Below are 20,896 nucleotides of genomic sequence, written 5' to 3'. Positions count from 1 at the left end.
CTCCTCATTAGCTGATTTGTACCAGTATTATATTGAATTACATTGTAATACCTGTTCCTGTTATTTTGTCCCGCTGCTGCACTAATAAAATGAATATCTGGTTGAACTGATATGTATTTCAAAATGTATCTCTATAGTAAAATGTCCTGTCCTCCTACATTAAACCCAGCTTTATTTGATTTTTTTATGAATCCATATAAGATTAAACATCCATGAAAAGGAGCAATCTTCCAAAAACACCTTGTGAAACTCCCAGGTTGTGTTTGTGTGTGTTGAAATATATTTCAAGAATGCCATCTCTGTTGTCTGCATCGTGAATCCTCCGCAGTCCTTCATCTGTGCATAAAGGCTCTTTGTGATCCCACCATGCAGGAGCAGCTGCTGTGTGCTTTGACTCCCCCAGTGTAACTGTGGTGTCCTGTCATTTTAGTTTGTTAATTTCAGTCTGTGTGTTTTCTATTTCCTGTTTTATTTTGTAGCCTTGCTCTCACTGTCTTGTTTCAGCTTCTCGGTGTCTCACTTCCTGTCTTTGATTGTGCTCTCCAATCCTCATGTGTTTCACCTGGTGTAATTGCCCCGGCCTTCCTGCTCTGTATTTAAGCCTCTGTTTCCCTTTGTCTGGTGTCGGGTTGTACTCGTTGTTTCCTCCACACGTCGAGAGAGATGGTTTGTTTGTTCCTGCGGTTTCGACCAGCTCCTTCTGCTTCCTCATTCCTTGTTCTCAGTGCGCCTTGTCGCCAGTGTTACTTTTGTAAGTGTTCTTGTTTTTTTTTTGTCTTGTTAAAGACGTTTTTGTATATTAAATCCCCTTTTTGTTATAACCTTTGCATCCTGGGTCCATCTCCTCCCTCAAACCGTCACAGTAACCACACAAGGAAGTCGTGGGAGAGCTGAGGTACTCAAGGCCTGAGCTCAATCATGTGTGTGTTCATAAACAATATGGCTGAGGATACTGTATATTGTTATAAGAGTCGACAAAACCCATAAAAAAAAGGTTGTTGAAGATTTATAATACATGTATAGTATCTTTCTGAGGCATTTCTCTTGTATTATTATTATTGGAGGGGGTCAACAGCATATTTTTCTATCTTTGTAGGGGTACTTGAACTCTGCACTAAAACATCTGGATATATAGGTTTTTAGGAAATATACTCAAATATAAAGAATAAATATATTTGTTTGTTTAAGTTGTGGATGACTACACATTCGTGACTATTTAGTAGCAGGACATTACATTCAAAATAACTACAGTGCTCATGTTCTTCATCATGAAGGAGTAAATAAATATATTTATCAAGTACTATCAAGTGAGCAGTATAATGATTGGTTGGTCAGTTGGTTTGTTGATTTATTTAGTTAGGATTTACTTCTTGACAACAACAAAAACCCGCAATAATTGTGTTGCAGTGTTTTTAGAGAACTAAAAGGAGTGTTCCAGCATAGAGAAGCTGAGCTGATTAAAGACCTTTGGTGCAGAGTCTCACAATGTTGTTCAGACATGTCAGACATCTTGGGCAAGATCTCAACACGTATTTGTGATATGATGCCAAGATATTTTACCGAGGTCACCAAGTGCTTTGGGGTTATGAAAGATTTGACTGTTGAAAAATAAATCAGTTCTTTGTTTATGGAAAAGTCCAAAGGCAACAATCCAAACCTCCAAACTTCAACCTTTCCGAACTTTATTAGATTCTGATAATATAAATACTGTAGAGCTGGTTGAGAAGGGGCCAGTTTAAACTCCTTAATATGCAGTAAGGTAATTTAATCCTGTGGTCTGGAGGTGGGTAAGGGGTTGTGAGGTAAATACTGGCATGCGACAGATGAACAAGTTCTGCTACCTAAATGTGTATTCATTGTTTGGTCTTCAGACCATTGTTCATTTGTTGATTGATGATTGAATAAGATCATCTGAGTGGTTTAGAGGAGGTGTGTCTCCTCTATAGAATTGCTTACAACAGACATCTGAAACAAGACAAGAGGCCTGCAGCCACACACTGTTGTTAAATGCATTCCATGTTTGAAACCAGTAAGATTGGCAACAGATATATGCATTTATGCAATATAAATCTGGGAAATTATTAGGGACTATGACTATCAGATACATGTAGTGGGGTTCATAGCACAAAGTTATCTTCATTTAACTGAGATGTAGGTATTTAGAACATTCTTTTTTTTATTTCAGCTTTTCATAAAAAGTTTGCTGGTTGGCAGTTGGTTGGCTGTTGGTTGGTTGTTTGCTTGGTTGGTTTGGTGGCTGGTTGCTTGCTTGGTTTAGTGGCTGGTTTGTTAGCTGTTGGTCGGTTGGTTGGTTGGTTGGTTTGGTGGCTGTTGGTTAACTGGTTTGTTGGTTTGTTGGTTTGTTGGTTGTTTGGGTGGTTGGTTGGTTGGTTGGATGTTGGTTGGCTATTCGTTGGTTGGTTGGTGGTTGCTAGCAAGATTATGCAATAAAAACATTGTGGAGGGACAGGGCCAAGGCCTGGAAAGAATCCTCTAAATTTGAATGCAGATCTGATCTTTTTTTTACTGCTGCTATTCTTTAGCTATTTTGAATGACATAAAAATAATTGAGGAAATCAGACCACTTCCCTGTTTTCTTTTATCTGTGTACTATAAGAACTAGAGGATTGTTCAGTCCTGGCCGAGAGCTAGGACAATAAAGTGAAGACACTGCCTGGATCTACATGTGCTACAAAAGACAGTTTTGCAAGTCTTGTATCAGCTCGAACCGAGCATTCCTTTGGCACTGTTAGCTATCTTAGCTGAATATCTAGAGCAGCATTCAAACTGGGTATTATGGGCTGCATGGAAACGTTTCATTCTAGCCCCTTTTTAGGCCTCTCTGAGAAGAAGAGAGAGCAGCTCAGGACTTTGGACCATTTCTCATGGTCCAAACTGGCTCACATAACTGTCAATGCTGCCAGGCCTTTTCAATTTTTTCCCTCTGACTTTCACATATTAGAATCACCTTCAGCAATCATTACTTTATGTTGTACATTTCTTTTGTCCAGGTCCCGTCCTTGAATAAACACTATATTGTAAAATATTTATCAAGGGAGATTTCTGCCTTTAATATCAGGCCAGAAAAGGGAGTTGTGATAGAAACTGATAACTGCCCATGTGCAGAAATGAATGGACAGCTTGTGTTTCAATGTTTTGAGACCTTCTCGTGGCAACATGTGTAAAAATAGGCTGTCTTTGTTGACTTTGCGCAATTCTCTGGAATCCTTTCCCGTCTTTCAGCCAAGATTTCAGATGTGTTTGTGGGCTGTGCTCTCTCTAAATGTAGATTTGGGTTCATTTGAAGGGTCAGCCATTTTTCAAACCCACACAGCTTTATTAAAAAATGCAAAGATAACAATCTATTATACTGATATTGATGAATTAGATGATTTCAACAACCTTAAAGCCTCAGTGCATAAAGGAAATCAGAATGGTAAAACTGTGTGTTGCAAGGAATAGGGTAAACACAAGCTTTACAATGTTGTCATTTGTGGATCTCTTGTCATAATTCAACAAGTGTATTGTGGTATGAAATGTCCTCATGTGGCTTGCCATATATCTTCTTTTTTTTCTTCTCACCCCTCATTGCTGAGTGTATTAACGTCTCTCTCTCTCCTGGGTTGTCGTCCTCTTCTCTTTCACACAGAACAGGGGGACAAGAAGACAACAATGTTAAGTATCTCAAGGCCAAGCTGGGCTACAAGAAGATAAAAACCCAGGTTCCCAGGCCTTGACAAGCAAAACGTTGCGCAGCATCCTCATCTCGTCACTCCTATCTCCAGCCTCCGACCAGACGGACAGAACCAACTGCAAGCGACCTCTTTTGCCTGACTCGAAAAGCTAATTCACCCAGCTCATCACCATGTCCTTTGCGTTCACCGTCTCCATAATGCTTCTGGGCTCTTCGGCTGTGGTTGCGTTTGTCTTGCAGCCATCCAATGAAGAACCTGCAACCTCTGCCATCAGGTCAGTATCACACTTGTTTACACACACGAAAAGTATGAATCATTCTGTCACGTCAGATAAGTCATTTCCAACAGCTGCAGTGCTCTAGACTTGCAGATGACATTGATCTGTGCTGATGCATGTATGATGAGGCATTCACATGCATTCTGTAAAACACTTCTATGTGTTTCTATGTAACCCGTTTTAATATTGTATTTAAATGTGATGTTCAGTTGCCATGGCGAGTCATTGGAGTCCATCAGGAAGAGTCTCCTTAGGGCTCTCAACCTGGAGGCCGAGCCTCGGCTTCCTGCTGGCGGGCTGCACGCTATCAGAGAGCAATGGCAGCGCACCAATTCTCACAGAGCCAAAGTTGCTGCAGGTGAGTGGAATCCTGCACTCATGATGACCACAAACAAAGTCACACTTTTCCAACTTGAGCTGGATTCCTTGTGGCTTTTTTCCTGTTGTTGCAGCTGCAGCAGCCCCTGACTCACGTGATGGAGAAAACCGTCTGAGGTGCTGCTCCGTGGCCTCTGAGATCTTCATGAAAGGTACCAATTCAATGTGTGTGGATGTAAATGACATATATATATATATATATATATATATATATATATATATATATATATATATATATATATATATATATATATATATATATATCTTCTCAGAGAGGCCTAAAAAGGGGTTAGAATGAAACGTTTCCATGCAGCCCATAATACCCAGTTTGAATGCTGCTCTAGATATTCAGCTAAGATAGCTAACAGTGCCAAAGGAATGCTCGGTTCGAGCTGATACAAGACTTGCAAAACTGTCTTTTATATATATATATATGTACGAAAAATATAACAATAATAATAACATAAATTATTTTGTTTGGTATAGATCTGGGCTGGGAACACTGGGTGATCCATCCCTCCAGCCTCACCATTGTTCAGTGTGCACTCTGCAACCGTGAGATGAACACCGTGCAATGTCCATCATCCCACACCAATGGCCAGAAAGCCGACTTACAGGTATATTTCCCTCAGGTGTTAAAATACTAAAATAAAAGTATTTATTGTGCGAAAATAAATAAATACCTGCAAACCCTGGTTATTTCCATGTTCCACTGCTGTGCATGAGTTTATCTGTCTGTTGCCATTAGTTATGCCTGGTTTGACTCTGCAACCACATTTGTAATTTAATTATTCTCACTGGCATTTGCCCTAATATTGGTCTGATTCATTCATCTTTTTAAATTTGTTTGCATGTTATACACTTGATTTTTCTCTATTAAACTTTAAGTAAATGTCTATTATTTCATTAATTGTCTTCAATAAACTGAACTTTGCCTTGTTTCGGTCTATTTGGACAGTTTCTTCACTCTGAATAATTACAAACCGTGTCACAATGCCTGACTCCTCCACCTCTCTTTGTTTGTTCTGCAGGTCCAGGTGCCATGTTGTCAGCCCAGCTCCCAGGAATTGGTGCCCGTCGTCTATGTGGACGAGTCCAGCACTGTCGTCATTTCCTCTGTGCAGCTGACCCGCAGCTGCGGCTGTGGACCTGGAGCCAACAGAGAGTAAAGTTGTTTTCCTGTCACATCTTTTAGCCACTTGGAACGTAAACAAAAAATAGAACCGTTTAAAGTAGAATATACCTCTAGGTGCAGGCCTATATTCTCTTACAAACACTTATGTTGCTTTTTCAACTCTGAGCGTGGGAACCTAAGTTTTGCATTCCTGTGCCTCTGCTCTAGCCAGAAAAAAGAGATACAAGGGCGTAGCACAGATTTTTCGAGTCACTCGACCACAAAACTGATTTACAATTATATGCTCTTTTAATAGCTGTGGTGAGAGAAGGGGATTACTGAGCTCGATCAAACATGACTGGTCTCAAATTACAATCTATTTCATGTGATATTGTTTTTAATAAAGAGTTACCAGTTTGATTTTGCAGGTGAATAAAAAAGATAATTTCTGCAGACGAATCCAAGTATTTCTCTTGCAACAAGTTAGAAACAGAGATGTGAAATGCAGCTGACACCAGTTTATCTTTTAAACAGGTCATGAGTCCACAGTGTTATTTATAGTCACTAACAGTCACCTAGTGTCCCCTCCAAAAAACTGAGACAGTCTGAAGCCAATCTTCTCTCTGATCTGTTTTCCTCACATGGAAATCAATCCCAAACGGCCAAATTGCATCATATTAAAAATAGACTTAAAAGCAATAAATGAAATACAGGCTCGTAGTTATGATGCTTAGACATTTTGCAGAGAGATTAACAAGAGCATATTATCTTCAGATCAAACTCCCTGCACCTAAAAGTCTGGCTAAATTAAAAACATCTGTTTCGTACTTTTCCACAAACCTCCATTTGCAATGTTCCATCTTCATGTTTTTTTTTTTTTAAAGGACAATGCTGCCCCCCTCCCAAAAAACTGGGACAATGAAAGAATAATTATTAGTTTTATGATATATAAAATGTTTGCAACAAAACAAAGTTGCTTTGTATCTATTTGTGGGCAAAGAAACATCTGCATTTAATCCTGATAAATACATCCAAGTGTGAACGTTTCTATATTTCACATTGCATGTATTCACATGGTAGTGATCTGTAATTTTCAGTATTTAATCATTAAGATTTAATCCTGGCACACAAAAGTGGCATTCAAATGAAATGGGGTTATATCGTTTTTTTTTTGTGTCAGTGCTATTATTGCTTCATATATATAATGTATTAATCCTTATCATATTATCCCATGTACACAACTTTAACAGCTCACTTCTCATGATATTTTATAGTTCTCAGTTGTTTGCTTGTATTCTCCCACTCACTTCATTGAGTTACCTCACCATTCACTTTTCAAGTATTGTTTTTGTTTTTTATGAGTGAGCTGTGAGTCACCTGAAATGAATCAATAGACTTAGATCGCATGCAAAATGTTTTATTGTGCATATATCTATGATTTAGCATCTTAATCATTTGTACAAATCAGTGATTTCTCTTTGGCATTTTTTGAATAAAGATAATTGATATCAACAAATTTTCCTTGCTTGGTTTTCCCTTTTATTTGATCTTTTGTGAAATCATTTCCTTGTGACAGTAATTTGGGATTTCATGACATGGCCAACGGTTACATGCCACGTCCAGAGGGAGGGAAATAGCAGAGGAGAAAATGTTGGCACTGAAAACCAGGCGTTGTTCAGGGGAAGAGAAACTTGTTGCGCACTTTTGAACAAGCCTTCAATATATTCAGTTGCTGGGTGTGCGTCTGCACTCTGAGCTTTTATGAATCTCCCCCTGGCTGCAAAGGACTATACTTATGATTCTCAAGTCGTGCAGGCAAGAAATTGATTCCAGATTACGGAAAAACAACTGATCCACGAGAGGACAACAGGATTTGGGCCTGCAGCTCAGCATTGACAAAAAATGTCAAAATATGTAATTTTGTGGATGTGTGTTGGTGTACTGTCCACACTTTTGCCGGCTGTGGGGGCCGTTGAATGTTCGAATGAGATGGAAACACAACTGAGACTGAGACCAAGCCTGAGCTCCAGAGCCGGGCCACAGCTGACCAACTGCTTACTGGAGTGCACCCGGATGACATACTACAATAAACTGCAAATTCAGGACAATAACAACATACGGCTTAAAGACTCCACAGAAGGTAAGCAGCCTTGGAGACATTGTCATTGAGGGTTTGCTGCAAAATAAAATCTTGTGAGAAGCGCTTGTTCTAAAAATAACCAGCGCTTTGTGTTGAGACTATCAAGTGAGTCATTATCCTACGTGAGTGACTGGCATTGGCCTCTGTTTTGTTAGTCTGCATATGTAACTATCTGCTGTGTGATGGCCTTCATATATCATCTCTTCACAGGAGACCTCGGGGAATACTGCTGGTCTAAGGAGCTCAAGTGTACCCTGGGGGAGAGCTTTCTGCGTGCCTATGTGGTGTTGCCCATGGATATATCTGCTGCTGGACACGAGCAGTTGGAAGTGATAGCCAGTGCCCCCGTTGCCACCAAACTGCACATACACGCCAGCCCCACCACAGTCCCAGAGAGCTGCGGCCTGCGTTACGATGTCACAGAGCACTTCGGCACAGGGGAGTCAGAGACGTCATTCTGCGTCAAGCTCAGCACCCAGGAAGACATCCTGGGGGACAGCGTTCTCAGATGTCCCCCCTATCTGGTCACCTTCTGGAAGAGAGGTCCAAACCAGTCCAACCAACAAGGTGATGGATAAAACATCAGCGATGGAATAAGTTCTCAGAACTTTTACCTTGGAAAAAAAGCACTACTGCATTAAATTGTTACTTTAGTACACGTATGTAAGTACACGTATGTAAGTACACGTATGTAAGTACAATCTATAGCCCAAAAGTATCTTGTTATACTTCGATATGATGTATTTTTTTTCTAAATCTTATTAATGAATTTAGGTCTAAGCAGCTTTTTACAGTTGTAGTTTGTTGAGGTTAAGTTGATTTATAATAATTGGATATAAGGTTGCAACTAATAATGATAGTTATTATGTATTAATCTCCTTGTTTTTTTCCTAATGGATTAATTGTCTTTTCCAAGTTAGAAAACATCACAAATAGCACAATACCATTTTCCAAATCTAAATTATCAAACATAAAAGCAAATTCTCACATCTGCGATTGTGACAAAACTGTCATTACAGAATGAAAATGACACAAAAAATAATTGGCAATTAATTTTCTGCCAAACACCTAAACAAATTTTACATAATGTCATAAAAAGCTATGCTTATATGCAAAACTCTGCATTTGTTAAAAATCTATAGTTATTAAAAACAATCAAAACAAAACACCTTATCAATATCACAACATAAAGTATTATTACGTCGAAATACAGTATTTAATTACAAATACTTCAAATTTGTACTTCAGCACAGTGCTTGAGTAAAAGAGATTATGGTTACATTCCACAGCTGTTATTGCAAGGTTAACTGAACACTGGCTGGTGGTGGGGGTTTATTCAACATGGTTTATATAAGCTATTAACTTTATAAGAACTGCATCTGAATATGTTAAAGTTCGACTTATATTATAACCACAACCAACGACACAGACAGTTATTGGTAAATCGATGCAGGATCAGAATGTAATTTATTGAGATGCTACTAAGATATTGATAATGGGCCCTCTGGAGGTTTGTTTTTGTATAGGTTCAATTTGAACTTTTCCTCTTTATATTGTTCTGTGTGACGGATTTTGTTGACAAAGGATGTTTTTGTTATATTTACTTTATGTACGTGATGCAGTAATATATCATTTTGCTTCTTTTATTTTATGGTCAACATTAACTTTCTTTGGATGTGGTTTTCTAAGACAGATGTTTTGGACGCCGAGTAAATGATGTTTCCTTTATGTGATGTTAAAAGAATGTTCTGGTTTTAAAAGTCCTTTTTTGATCACAGAAAGTAGATTTATATCACTTTGCATGAATCTATGTTACAGACGAATAGATGTTCACCAGAAAAGCTGCAAGGAATGGTTAGTGTTTTGTTAGATGAATTCACTGGCAATAAGAGTCATGCAAAAGGTCCCTGTTACATGAAGAATGTAAGTATGAGATGTTAATTGTTGTAGGTGTGCATGTAAACTTTATTTTCCTTTTACACTACCTGTTTATTGTGTGTCAGTGTTATAATTATTAAAAAATTACATTACAACCAATGCATACCTGATTCCTTTTACAATTAACTGCAAAACAAATTAACAAATACTTTTTGACAAATTGTGTGGGAATCTTCTGAGATACAAAGTATTATTATATTTGGAATACTAATAGTGCAAACTATCTGTGTGTATCATGTGTTTGTCTGATTACTGTTCACCTGTATATTAGCCTGTGTCACTGTGTGTTTGCCTGGTTGTGATATTATGTGAAGTCTCAATCATCCTGCCACTGATCGTGTGCTCAAAATGGAAACATGAAACAAGAAAGCATGGAGTACCACCTACTGGCTTTTAATTATTTCATTTTTCATGACATTATAAGGTAAACTTTGTTTGACTATTCAACAAAATGTTTGTGAATAAAGGGAGCACCTCTTTCACATTTCTTCAGCCGTAGTTCCGATTTTCTCATGCCACTTCCCATGATCCTTGTTTTCACTGAAGGAGACAAAGATACTTTGTGAGATATCTGACCTTGAGTTTTGCAACCTGTGAATAATGCAATAATAGAGAGGTAAAACCTATTTTCCTGTCATTTTATCAATTTCATTTCAGATTTTGAAGTTGTTAAGAATGTCTATTTTGAATAATTATAATAAATCTAATAGGTTATAACTTATAATTATTGGATTTTGTTTCTTACGGCATCATTGCAAAAGTATGAACAGAGTTATTAGTTTTATCAAAAAATGAATGTTGCCAAATCAGAATTTTGTCCATCCCTTCCTCTCACTCCCTCAGACACATTGTTTATTTTCTCCTGCAGATTTTCCAGCACTAATCATCTGTGGGACTTTTCCACTTCCCACACACAGCCGCACCTGTCCCAGTGTCTGTAAATCTATTGCATGTCCCATCCCTGCAGCCACACACTCTAAAAAGTCAGAAACAAACACACACTGGTGAAAATGCTCATGAGTTGCTGGGATTAAGATTAAAACCTTACTACACCTGGCATCTACACTGAGTCAACAGATGAGCGCTCTGGTAAAGGGCAGCAGTTGCTTTGAAAGCAGGTTGTGTTGGCCTGTGCCATCAATGTGAATAATATGACAGCTGCTACTTCCACCCTACTTTCCCAATCTTCATAAATGCATTCATGTAGGTAACAGAATAAATATTATTTGAAAACATATAATGTGCAATCATTGTTTATTTCACTCGTCCATCCTGAACACAGCAGAATATGTAGCTTCAGAGGCTTCAGCTGCAGATGCTGATGGCGTGTTCTGGTTCTGCTTGACCTTGATGGTTACCAGTGAGTTTTTGAGGGTTGTTGACATGTCCAAACATATGTTGGGCATAAGTGTCTGTCCACAAAAACAGCCGGGGGAACAAGTGGATCAGGGAGGATGCTCAGAAAAAAGAAGTTGCACTTAAGGTTAATAGGATCTTCCCTAACGCAAACAACATCCTTTCACCCCTTGTGGCAATGTCCTGCAGTTTTTGTACAACCTTGCTAACTATATTATTTCAATATCATGTGAATTATCCAATATTCATAACTTCATTGATGATCGCTACCTACTGCAGCTTTTGCTTAGTTTCACTGTCTCATGTAACTTGTTCATTTTATTCTGGTTTCTATTCTTATTTCTTTAGGCACTGGATCTTCATTAATCTGTATAAACAATGTTTTTATTTAATTTACAAAGCACTATATATTCGTATATAAATTTTTCACTTATATTTTCTCAATTCAAACTCTTGGGTTTTACTCACTCTTCTCTATTATATTATATATTGTTGATACTGTCATCTTGGCGCAATTTGGCACAAGGTTCAGTGTGTAGAATTCAGGGACATCTAGTGGTGAAGTTGCATATTGCAGCAGAATGCTGCTCACCTCACCCTCCCCTTCCCAACCTGTGGTATAGCCTTCAGTGAATATATACAACAATATACAATCTATAACTATAAACTATCAAATCTAAACAGTGTTTAGTTTGTCCAGTCTGGGTTACTGTAAAAAAACAAGATGGCGGCCTCCTTGAGAGGACCCGCTGCCGATGTAAATATAAAGTCTTTAACTCTAAATGGCCCATTCTAGGGTAAAGAAAACAACATTTTGTACAATTTAGATGAAACAAACTTTAGTGAAAACTTCACTTTGATTATTTTATATTTAATTTCTGCCCATAGATCCCTTACACCTAAATCTTACACACTGAACATTTAACTAGTAGAAGAACAAACAAACCATTTCAGACTAAACCTCCTGGAGGGTGTCGAAATGAGCTATTTATTTAAATAACTAATAATTAACTAATCCCTAATGCAATATTGAACTCTGTTGATAGCAGTCTATGAAATGTCATAGAGCCTTTTTACAAAATGACATGAACAATCTGCAAAAATAGGGTAAACTAACACTACTTTACGTCATCAGAAACAACACATTATGCCCTTTACAAAGTTTTTAATACAAGACATTTCAGCTTTAGGTTCTATTTGCATCTTTGGTTTAATACACATAGATACTTGTATATCTGCTTTTTACTCACCCGGTTCCTGTCTGTTAGTGTCATTTCATTCATTTATTAATTCGTGCGTAATTATTTATCCACAATAAACTAATTTTATTATAATTTAAAAAATATCGGGTTTTACGTTGGTTCCCTTTACTCCTCATGAGCTGATTTGTACCAGTATTATATTGAATTACATTGTATTACCTGTTCCTGTTATTTTGTTTTGTTATTTGGTTGAACTGATATGCATTAAAATGTTTTGTCCACCTACATTAAACCCAGCCCTATTTATTTAGTTTTTATAAATCCATAAATGATTAAACATCCACGAAAAGCATCAATCTTCCAAAAACACCTTGTGAAACTCCCAGGTTGTGTTTGTGTGTGTTGAAATATATTTCAATAATGCCGTCTCTGTTGTCTGCATCGTGAATCCTCCACAGTCCTTCATCTTTGCATAAAGGCTCTTTGTGATCCCACCATGCAGGAGCAGCTGCCGTGTGCTTTGACTCCCCAAGTGTAACCACACGAGGAAGTCGTGGGAGAGCTGTGGTACTCAAGGCCTGAGCTCAATCATGTGAGTGTTCATAAACAATATGGGTGAGTATACTGTATATTGTTATAAGAGTCGACAAAACCCATAAAAAAAGGTTTTTGAAGATTTATAATACATGTCTAGTATCTTTCTGAGGCATTTCGCTTGTATTATTATCATTGGAGGGGGTCAACAGCATATTTTTCTATCTTTGTAGGGGTACTTGACCTCTGCACTGAAACATCTGGACATTTAGAAAATCTACTCAAATACAAAGAATAAATATATTTGTTAGGGACTATTTTAAGTTGTGGATGACTACACATTCGTGACTATTTAGTAGCAGGACAGTACATTCAAAATAACTACAGTGCTCATGTTCTTCATAATGAAAGAGTAAATAAGTTTATTAATCAAGTACTGTCAAGTGAGCAGTAAAATTATTGGTTGGTTAGTTGGTTTGTTGATTTATTTAGTTAGGATTTACTTCTTGACAACAACAAAAACCCGCAATAATTGTGTTGCAGTGTTTTTAGAGACCTAAAAGGCAAATTCCAGGAGTGTTCCAGCAAAGAGAAGCTGAGCTGATTAAAGACCTTTGGTGCGGAGTCTCACAATGTTGTTCAGACATGTCAGACATCTTGGGCAAGATCTCGACACGTATTTGTGATACGATGCCCAGATAATTTACTGAGGTCACCAAGTGCTTTGCGGTTATGAAAGAATTGACTGTGGAAAAAGAAATCAGCTCTTCGTTTATGGAAAAGTCCAAATGCAACAATCCAAACCTCCAAACTTCAACCTTTTCCAACTTTATTAGATACTGATGATATAAATTCTGTAGAGCTGGTTGAGACGGGGCCAGTTTAAACTCCTTCATATGCAGTCAGGTAGTTTAATCCTGTGGTCTGGTAGTAGGTTAGGGGTTGTGAGGTAAATACTAGCATGGGACTGATGAACAAGTTCTGCTACATAAATGTGTATTCATTGTTTGGTCTTCAGACCATTTTTTATTTGTTTATTGATGATTGAATAAGATCATCTGAGCGGTTTGACTATGACTATCAGATACATGTAGTGGGGTTCATACCAAAAAATGATCTTCATTCAACGGAGATGTAGATATTTAGAACATTCTTGTTTTCTTATTTAAGCTTTACATAAAAGTTCGCTGGTTGGCTTTTGGTTGGTTGGTTAGCTGTTGGTTGGTTGGTTAGTTGGTAGGTTGGTTGGTTGGTTAGTTGGTAGGTTGGTTGGTTGGATTGTTGGTTGGTTGGTTAGTTTGTTGGTTTGTTGATTTGTTGATTTGTTGGTTTGTTGGTTTGTTGGTTTGTTGATTTGTTTGTTTGTTGGTTGGTTTGTTGGTTTGTTGGTTTGTTGGTTTGTTGGTTGGTTTGTTGGTTTGTTGGTTGGTTGGTTGTTTGGTTGGATTGTTGGTTTGTTGGTTTATTGGTTGGTTTGTTGGTTTGTTGGTTTGTTGGTTTGTTGGTTTGTTGATTTGTTGATTTGTTGGTTTGTTGATTTGTTGGTTTGTTGGTTTGTTGGTTGGTTGGTTGGTTTGTTGGTCTGTCGGTTTGTTGGTTTGTTGGTTTGTTGGTTTGTTGGTTGGTTGGTTGGTTGGTTGGTTGGTTGGTTGGTTGGTTTGTTAGTTTTTTGGTTTGTTGGTTTGTTGGTATCGTATATTTGATGCAGCCGAGAGGTCAATGATGTTGTAGAAGTTGTTGATGATGAAGGAAGGATTCCGGGGGCCCAGTAGTTTCAGTGTAACAAAGTTTATTACAAGAAATTACAGGTCGGGACGGGCATCTAGATACCCGGAGACACACAGCCAATAGTGAAAGTCTGACGTGCTGGGGTCTTACACACATTTATATAGGGAGTTTGGTTCCACCCATGACTTCAGGTAAAACACATCCCACATGGGATTTCTGACTAAATAAGGGCCTGTTTCTGTGTCCGAACATGAAGACACACAGATCAGGAACATTCCTTCTTAACCCATCCATTAGCTGGTCAGAGATAATTCCCTAATTCAAAAGTAATCCCAAAAAGTCAGAGTGCAAATAACACGAACACCTGGAGGACTCTCAGAGAATGTCTGAGAGTCCAGAAGTATATAAGCCTGTCTTTGTGTTTAAGACACGTCCCAACATGGTCTACTCTAACGAATATACACCACATTGGTTTGTTGGTTTGTTGGTTTGTTGGTTTGTTGGTTTGTTGGTTGGTTTGTTGGTTTGTTGGTTTGTTGGTTTGTTGGTTTGTTGGTATGTTGGTTGGTTGGTTGGTTGGTTGGTTGGTTGGTTGGTTGGTTGGTTGGTTGGTTGGTTGGTTGGTTTGTTGGTTTGTTGGTTTGTTGGTTGGTTTGTTTGGTTTGTTGGTTTGTTGGTTTGTTGGTTGATTTGTTGGTTTGTTGGTTTGTTGGTTTGATGGTTTGTTGGTTGGTTTGTTGGTTTGTTGGTTTGTTGGTTGGTTTGTTGGTTGGTTGGTTTGTTGGTTGGTTTGTTGGTTGGTTGGTTTTGTTACTTTTTTAGTTTGTTGGTTTGTTGGTTTGGTGGTTTGTTGGTTTGTTGGTATGTTGGTTTGTTGGTTGGTTTGTTGGTTGGTTTGTTGGTTTGTTGGTTTGTTGGTTGGTTTGTTGGTTTGTTGGTTTGTTGGTTTGATGGTTTGTTGAGTGGTTTGTTGGTTTGTTGGTTTGTTTGTTGGTTTGTTGATTTGATGGTTTGTTGGTTGGTTTGTTGGGTTGTTGGTTGGTTTGTTGGTTGGTTGGTTTTGTTAGTTTTTTAGTTTGTTGGTTTGTTGGTTTGTTGGTTTGTTGGTATGTTGGTTTGTTGGTTTGTTGGTTGGTTTGTTGGTTTGTTGGTTGGTTTGTTGGTTTGTTGGTTTGTTGGTTGGTTTGTTGGTTGGTTGGTTGGTTTTGTTAGTTTTTTAGTTTGTTGGTTTGTTGGTTTGTTGGTTTGTTGGTATGTTGGTTTGTTGGTTGGTTTGTTGGTTTGTTGGTTGGTTTGTTGGTTTGTTGGTTTGTTGGTTTGATGGTTTGTTGGTTGGTTTGTTGGTTTGTTGGTTTGTTGGTTGGTTTGTTGGTTGGTTGGTTTTGTTAGTTTTTTAGTTTGTTTGTTTGTTGGTTTGTTGGTATGTTGGTTGGTTTGTTGGTTTGTTGGTTGGTTTGTTGGTTTGTTTGTTGGTTTGTTGTTTTGTTGGTTTGTTGGTTTGATGGTTTGTTGGTTGGTTTGTTTGTTGGTTTGTTGGTTTGTTGGTTTGATGGTTTGTTGGTTTGTTGGTTGGTTGGTTGGTTGTTTGGTTTGTTGGTTTGTTGGTTTGTTGGTTGGTTTGTTGGTTTGTTGGTTGGTTTGTTGGTTTGTTGGTTTGTTGGTTTGATGGTTTGTAGGTTGGTTTGTTGGTTTGTTGGTTTGTTGGTTGGTTTGTTGGTTGGTTGGTTTTGTTGGTATGTTGGTTGTTTGTTTGGTTGGTTGGCTGGTTGGGTTGTTAGTTTTTTGGTTGGTTGGTTGGTTTGTTGGTTTGTTGGTTTGTTGGTTTGTTGGTTGTTTGGGTGGTTGGTTGGCTGGTTGTGGGTTTGTTGGATGTTTGTTGGCTATTCATTGATTGGCTGGCTGCTGTTAGCAAGATTATGCAAAAAAAAGTTGTTGGAGAGACAGGGCCTTGTCCTGGAAAGAATCCTCTAAATTTTAATGCAGATCTGAGACTAAGAGTGGAGCCAAGATTTGTTTAGTTTTTTACTGCTGCTATTCTTTTGTTATTTTGAATGACATATAAATAATTGAGGTAATCAGACCACTTCCTTGTTTTCTTTTATCTGTCAACTATAAGAACTAGAGTATTGTTCCGTCCTGGCCCAAAGCATGCACTCTAACATCAGGGTATGATAGAGAGAGAGCTTGGACAATAAATTGAAGACACTGCCTGGATCTACATGTGCTACAAAAGACAGTTTTGCAAGTCTTGTATCAGCTCGTACTGAGCATTCGTTTGGCACTGTTAGCTATCTTAGCTGAATATCTAGAGCAACATTCAAACTGGGTATTATGGGCTGCATGGAAAAGTTTCAGTCTAACCAATTTTTAGGCCTCTATGATGAAAAGAGAGGGCAACTCAGGACTTGAAGTAATCATTCCTCGCAATTTCCCATGGTCCAAACTGGCTCACATAACTGTCAATGCTGCCAGGCCTTTTAATTATTTTCCTCTGACTTTCACATATTAGAATCACCTTCAGCAATCATCACTTTATGTTGTACATTTCTTTCATCCGGGTCCCGTCCTTGAGTAAACACTGTAGAGGAATAATATTGTTAACATATTTATCAAGGGAGATTTCTGCCTTTAATATCAGGCCAGAAAAGGGAGTTTCGATAAAAACTGATAACTGCCCATGTGCAGAAATGAAAGGACAGCTTGTGTTTCATTGTTTGAGACCTTCTCATGGCAACATGTGTAAAAATAGGCTGTCTTTGTTGACTTTGTGCAGTTCTCTGGATTTCTTAATCATCTTTCAGCCAAGATTTCAGATCTTGAGGGCTGTGCTCTCTCTAAATGTAGATTTGGGTTCATTTGAAGGGTTCGGACATTGTTCAAACCCACACAGCTTTAATCAAAATTCAAAGATAACAAATAAACCAGAATGAAATGACATCTAGAATTATCTTGAATTGCAGCAGTTTAGCATATTTAGAAGGTTTCGGTTTGGAACACATACTGCTTTAATGCAGAGCATTTAAGTCAAAACACAGATACTATATCTATTAAACTGATATTAATGAATAAGATGATTTTAACAACCTTAAAGCCTCAGTGCATAAAGGAAATCAGAATGGTAAAACTGTGTGTTATAAGGAATAGGGTAAACCAGTGGAACACAAGCTTTACAATGTTCTCATTTGTGGATCTCTTGTCATAATTCGACAAGTGTATTGTGGTATGAAATGTCCTCATGTGGCTTGCCATATATCTTCTTTTTTTTCTTCTCACCCCTCTTTGCTGAGTGTATTAACGTCTCTCTCTCTCCTGGGTCGTCCTCCTCTTCTCTTTCACACAGAACAGGGGGACAAGAAGACAACAATGTTAAGTATCTCAAGGCCAAGCTGGGCTACAAGAAGATAAAAACCCAGGTTCCCAGGCCTTGACAAACAATACGTTGCACAGCATCCTCATCTCGTCACTCCTATCTCCAGCCTCCGACCAGACGGACAGAACCAACTGCAAGCGACCTCTTTTGCCTGACTCGAAAAGCGAATCCACCCAGCTCATCACCATGTCCTTTGCGTTCACCGTCTCCATAATGCTTCTGGGCTCTTCGGCCGTGGTTGCATTTGTCTTGCAGCCATCCAATGAAGAACCTGCAACCTCTGCCATCAGGTCAGTATCACACTAGTTTACACACACGCCCGTATGCAATGAGTTATTGTATATTGTAGGGCTTTAGATTTTATGCAGGGAACAATGAAAACATTCTTACCCACAAAACATTTTGAAACATTTTGTCAGGTCAGAGAAATAATTTCCATCAACTGCAGTGCTCTAGACTTGCAGATGACATTGATCTGTGCTGATGCATGTATGATGAGGCGTTCAGATGCATTCTGTAAAATACAGTGTTCCTTTTGTTATTCAGGGCCGCAATGAATGTCCGGTTGTTTGACTACAATGTTAAATGTTTGATATTTTTTGTACTTCTATGTGTTTCTGTGTAATCTATTTTAGTATTGTATTTAAATGTGATGTTCAGTTGCCATGGCGAGTCATTGGAGTCCATCAGGAAGAGTCTCCTTAGGGCTCTCAACCTGGAGGCCGAGCCTCGGCTTCCTGCTGGCGGGCTGCACGCTATCAGAGAGCAATGGCAGCGCACCACTTCTCACAGAGCCAAAGTTGCTGCAGGTGAGTGGAATCCTGCACTCATGATGACCACAAACAAAATCACACTTTTCCAACTTGAGCTGGATTCCTTGTGGCTTTTTTTTCTGTTGTTGCAGCTGCAGCAGCCCCTGACTCACGTGATGGAGAAAACCGTCTGAGGTGCTGCTCGGTGGCCTCTGAGATCTTCATGAAAGGTACCAATTCAATGTGTGTGGATGTAAATTATATATATACATATATATATATATATATATATATATATATATATGAAAAATATAACAATAATGATAATATCAATTATTTTGTTTGGTATAGATCTGGGCTGGGACAATTGGGTGATCCATCCCTCCAGCCTCACCATTGTTCAGTGTGCACTCTGCAACCCTGAGATGAACACCGTGCAATGTCCATCATCCCACACCAATGGCCAGGAGGCCGACTCACAGGTATATTTCTCCCAGGTGTTAAAATATTTATTATGTGAAATAAGTAAATACCAGCAAACCCCAATTATTTCATGTTGCACTGCCGTGCATGTGTGTATAAGAAGTAAACATATATTGTAACATTGAAGTAAATATATCAATTCAAATCACATCATACCTAACAATGTTTCTACAAAGAGCAAGCACCTGACCTGTCTGGTTGGATTTGGGAAATGGGGGAAGAGGAAAAAGAAAGAAAAAGTGAATAGATATAGAAAGAAACAATTTTGTGACTGTTTAAGTACATTGAAACTGATATATTACTCTGTTATAAATACGTACTTTAGTAGATGGTTACTTTTCACTACTGTCCCTGCAGAGCTGGCTGCAGAGTGTATCTGTCTCTGTTGCCATTAGTTATGCCTGGTTTGACTCTGCATCCTTTGAAATAAGGTTTTAGAAATACCACATTTGTAATTTAATTATTCTCACTGGTATTTGCACAAATATTGGTCTGAATCAGTTAGCTTTTTAAATTTGTTTGCATGTAATACACTTGATTTTTCTCTATTAAACTTTAAGTAAATGTCTATTATTTCATTAATTGTCTACAATAAACTGAACTTTGCCTTAGTTCGGTCTATTTGGACAGTTTATTCACTCTGAATAATTACAAACCGTGTCACAATGCCTGACTCCTCCACCTCTCTTTGTATGTTCTGCAGGTCCAGGTGCCATGTTGTCAGCCCAGCTCCCAGGAATTGGTGCCCGTCATCTACGTGGACGAGTCCAGCACTGTCGTCATTTCCTCTGTGCAGCTGACCCGCAGCTGCGGCTGTGGACCTGGAGCCAACAGAGAGTAAAGTAGTTTCCCTGTCACATCTTTTAGCCACTTGGAACGTAAACAAAAAATAGAACCGTTTAAAGTAGAATATACCTCTAGGTGCAGGCCTATATTCTCTTACAAACACTTATGTTACTTTTTCAACTCTGAGCGTGGGAACCTAAGTTTTGCATTTCTGTGCCTCTGCTCTAGCCAGAAAAAAGAGATACAAGGGCGTAGCACAGATTTTTCGAGTCACTCGACCACAAAACTGATTTACAATTATATGCTCTTTTAATAGCTGTGGTGAGAGAAGGGGATTACTGAGCTCGATCAAACATGACTGGTCTCAAATTACAATCTATTTCATGTGATATTGTTTTTAATAAAGAGTTAACAGTTTGATTTTGCAGGTGAATAAAAAAGATAATTTCTGCAGACGAATCCAAGTATTTCTCTTGCAACAAGTTAGAAACAGAGATGTGAAATGCAGCTGACACCAGTTTATCTTTTAAACAGGTCATGAGTCCACAGTGTTATTTATAGTCACTAACAGTCACCTAGTGTCCCCTCCAAAAAACTGAGACAGTCTGAAGCCAATATTCTCTCTGATCTGTTTTCCTTTCATGGAAATCAATCCCAAACGGCCAAATTGCATCATTAAAAATAGACTTAAAAGCAATAAATGAAATACAGGCTCGTAACTAAGATGCTTAGACATTTTGCAGAGAGATAACAAGAGCATATTATCTTCAGGTCAAACTCCCTGCACCTAAAAGTCTGGCTAAATCTTTTAGGTCTGGCATCTGTTTTTTACTTTTCCACAAACCTCCATTTGCAATGTTCCATCTTCATGTTTCTCCAAGTAGATCGCATGCAAAGTGTTTGTATATGCACAAAATTGTGCATATACCGATGATTCAGCATCTTAATCATATGTACAAAGTCACTGATTTCTCTCTTGCATTTTTTTAATAAAGATAATAGATATCAACAAACTTTCTTTGCTTGGTTTTCCCTTTTATTTGATATTTTGTGAAATCATTTCCTTGCGACAGTAATTTGGGATTTCATGACTGGCTGACGGTTACATGCCAAGTCGGAGAAATAGCAGAGGAGAAAATGTTG

At 38.3% G+C, this 20,896-nt stretch overlaps 3 protein-coding genes across 3 annotated transcripts; all 3 read left to right on the top strand.

Moving 5' to 3' along the window:
* Nucleotides 1–3,147: 3,147 nt before the first annotated feature.
* Nucleotides 3,148–6,980, top strand: LOC133975533 (bone morphogenetic protein 5-like). Its single transcript, XM_062413503.1, has 5 exons — nt 3,148–3,969; nt 4,182–4,330; nt 4,425–4,502; nt 4,837–4,967; nt 5,382–6,980. Exons 1-5 carry the CDS (start codon nt 3,866–3,868, stop codon nt 5,517–5,519), a joined length of 600 nt encoding a protein of 199 aa, XP_062269487.1. The 5' UTR covers nt 3,148–3,865; the 3' UTR covers nt 5,520–6,980.
* A 155-nt stretch (nt 6,981–7,135) lies between these two features.
* Nucleotides 7,136–10,029, top strand: LOC133975532 (uncharacterized). Its single transcript, XM_062413502.1, has 2 exons — nt 7,136–7,604; nt 7,815–10,029. The coding sequence occupies exons 1-2, from the start codon at nt 7,367–7,369 to the stop codon at nt 8,180–8,182; spliced, it is 606 nt and encodes a 201-aa protein (XP_062269486.1). The 5' UTR covers nt 7,136–7,366; the 3' UTR covers nt 8,183–10,029.
* A 2,485-nt stretch (nt 10,030–12,514) lies between these two features.
* Nucleotides 12,515–20,728, top strand: LOC133975626 (bone morphogenetic protein 6-like). The gene is made up of 6 exons (XM_062413625.1): nt 12,515–12,692; nt 17,703–18,022; nt 18,393–18,541; nt 18,637–18,714; nt 18,836–18,966; nt 19,671–20,728. The coding sequence occupies exons 2-6, from the start codon at nt 17,919–17,921 to the stop codon at nt 19,806–19,808; spliced, it is 600 nt and encodes a 199-aa protein (XP_062269609.1). The 5' UTR covers nt 12,515–12,692; nt 17,703–17,918; the 3' UTR covers nt 19,809–20,728.
* The last annotated feature ends 168 nt before the right edge of the window (nt 20,729–20,896 follow it).

This window comes from Platichthys flesus, chromosome 19 (assembly GCF_949316205.1).
Source record: "Platichthys flesus chromosome 19, fPlaFle2.1, whole genome shotgun sequence".
Classification (NCBI taxonomy): domain Eukaryota; kingdom Metazoa; phylum Chordata; class Actinopteri; order Pleuronectiformes; family Pleuronectidae; genus Platichthys; species Platichthys flesus.
This window is presented reverse-complemented; position numbering and strand designations above follow the sequence as displayed.

Bases quoted from the DNA above. Each gene is read 5' to 3' on its own strand.
- LOC133975533 (XM_062413503.1), top strand. From the start codon at position 3,866: ATGTCCTTTGCGTTCACCGTCTCCATAATGCTTCTGGGCTCTTCGGCT. The intron at 4,331-4,424 runs GTGAGTGGAATC...CTGTTGTTGCAG, and splicing joins CAGAGCCAAAGTTGCTGCAG to CTGCAGCAGCCCCTGACTCA. The intron at 4,503-4,836 runs GTACCAATTCAA...TGTTTGGTATAG, and splicing joins CTCTGAGATCTTCATGAAAG to ATCTGGGCTGGGAACACTGG.
- LOC133975532 (XM_062413502.1), top strand. From the start codon at position 7,367: ATGTCAAAATATGTAATTTTGTGGATGTGTGTTGGTGTACTGTCCACA. The intron at 7,605-7,814 runs GTAAGCAGCCTT...ATCTCTTCACAG, and splicing joins GCTTAAAGACTCCACAGAAG to GAGACCTCGGGGAATACTGC.
- LOC133975626 (XM_062413625.1), top strand. From the start codon at position 17,919: ATGTCCTTTGCGTTCACCGTCTCCATAATGCTTCTGGGCTCTTCGGCC. The intron at 18,023-18,392 runs GTCAGTATCACA...TGTGATGTTCAG, and splicing joins CCTGCAACCTCTGCCATCAG to TTGCCATGGCGAGTCATTGG. The intron at 18,715-18,835 runs GTACCAATTCAA...TGTTTGGTATAG, and splicing joins CTCTGAGATCTTCATGAAAG to ATCTGGGCTGGGACAATTGG.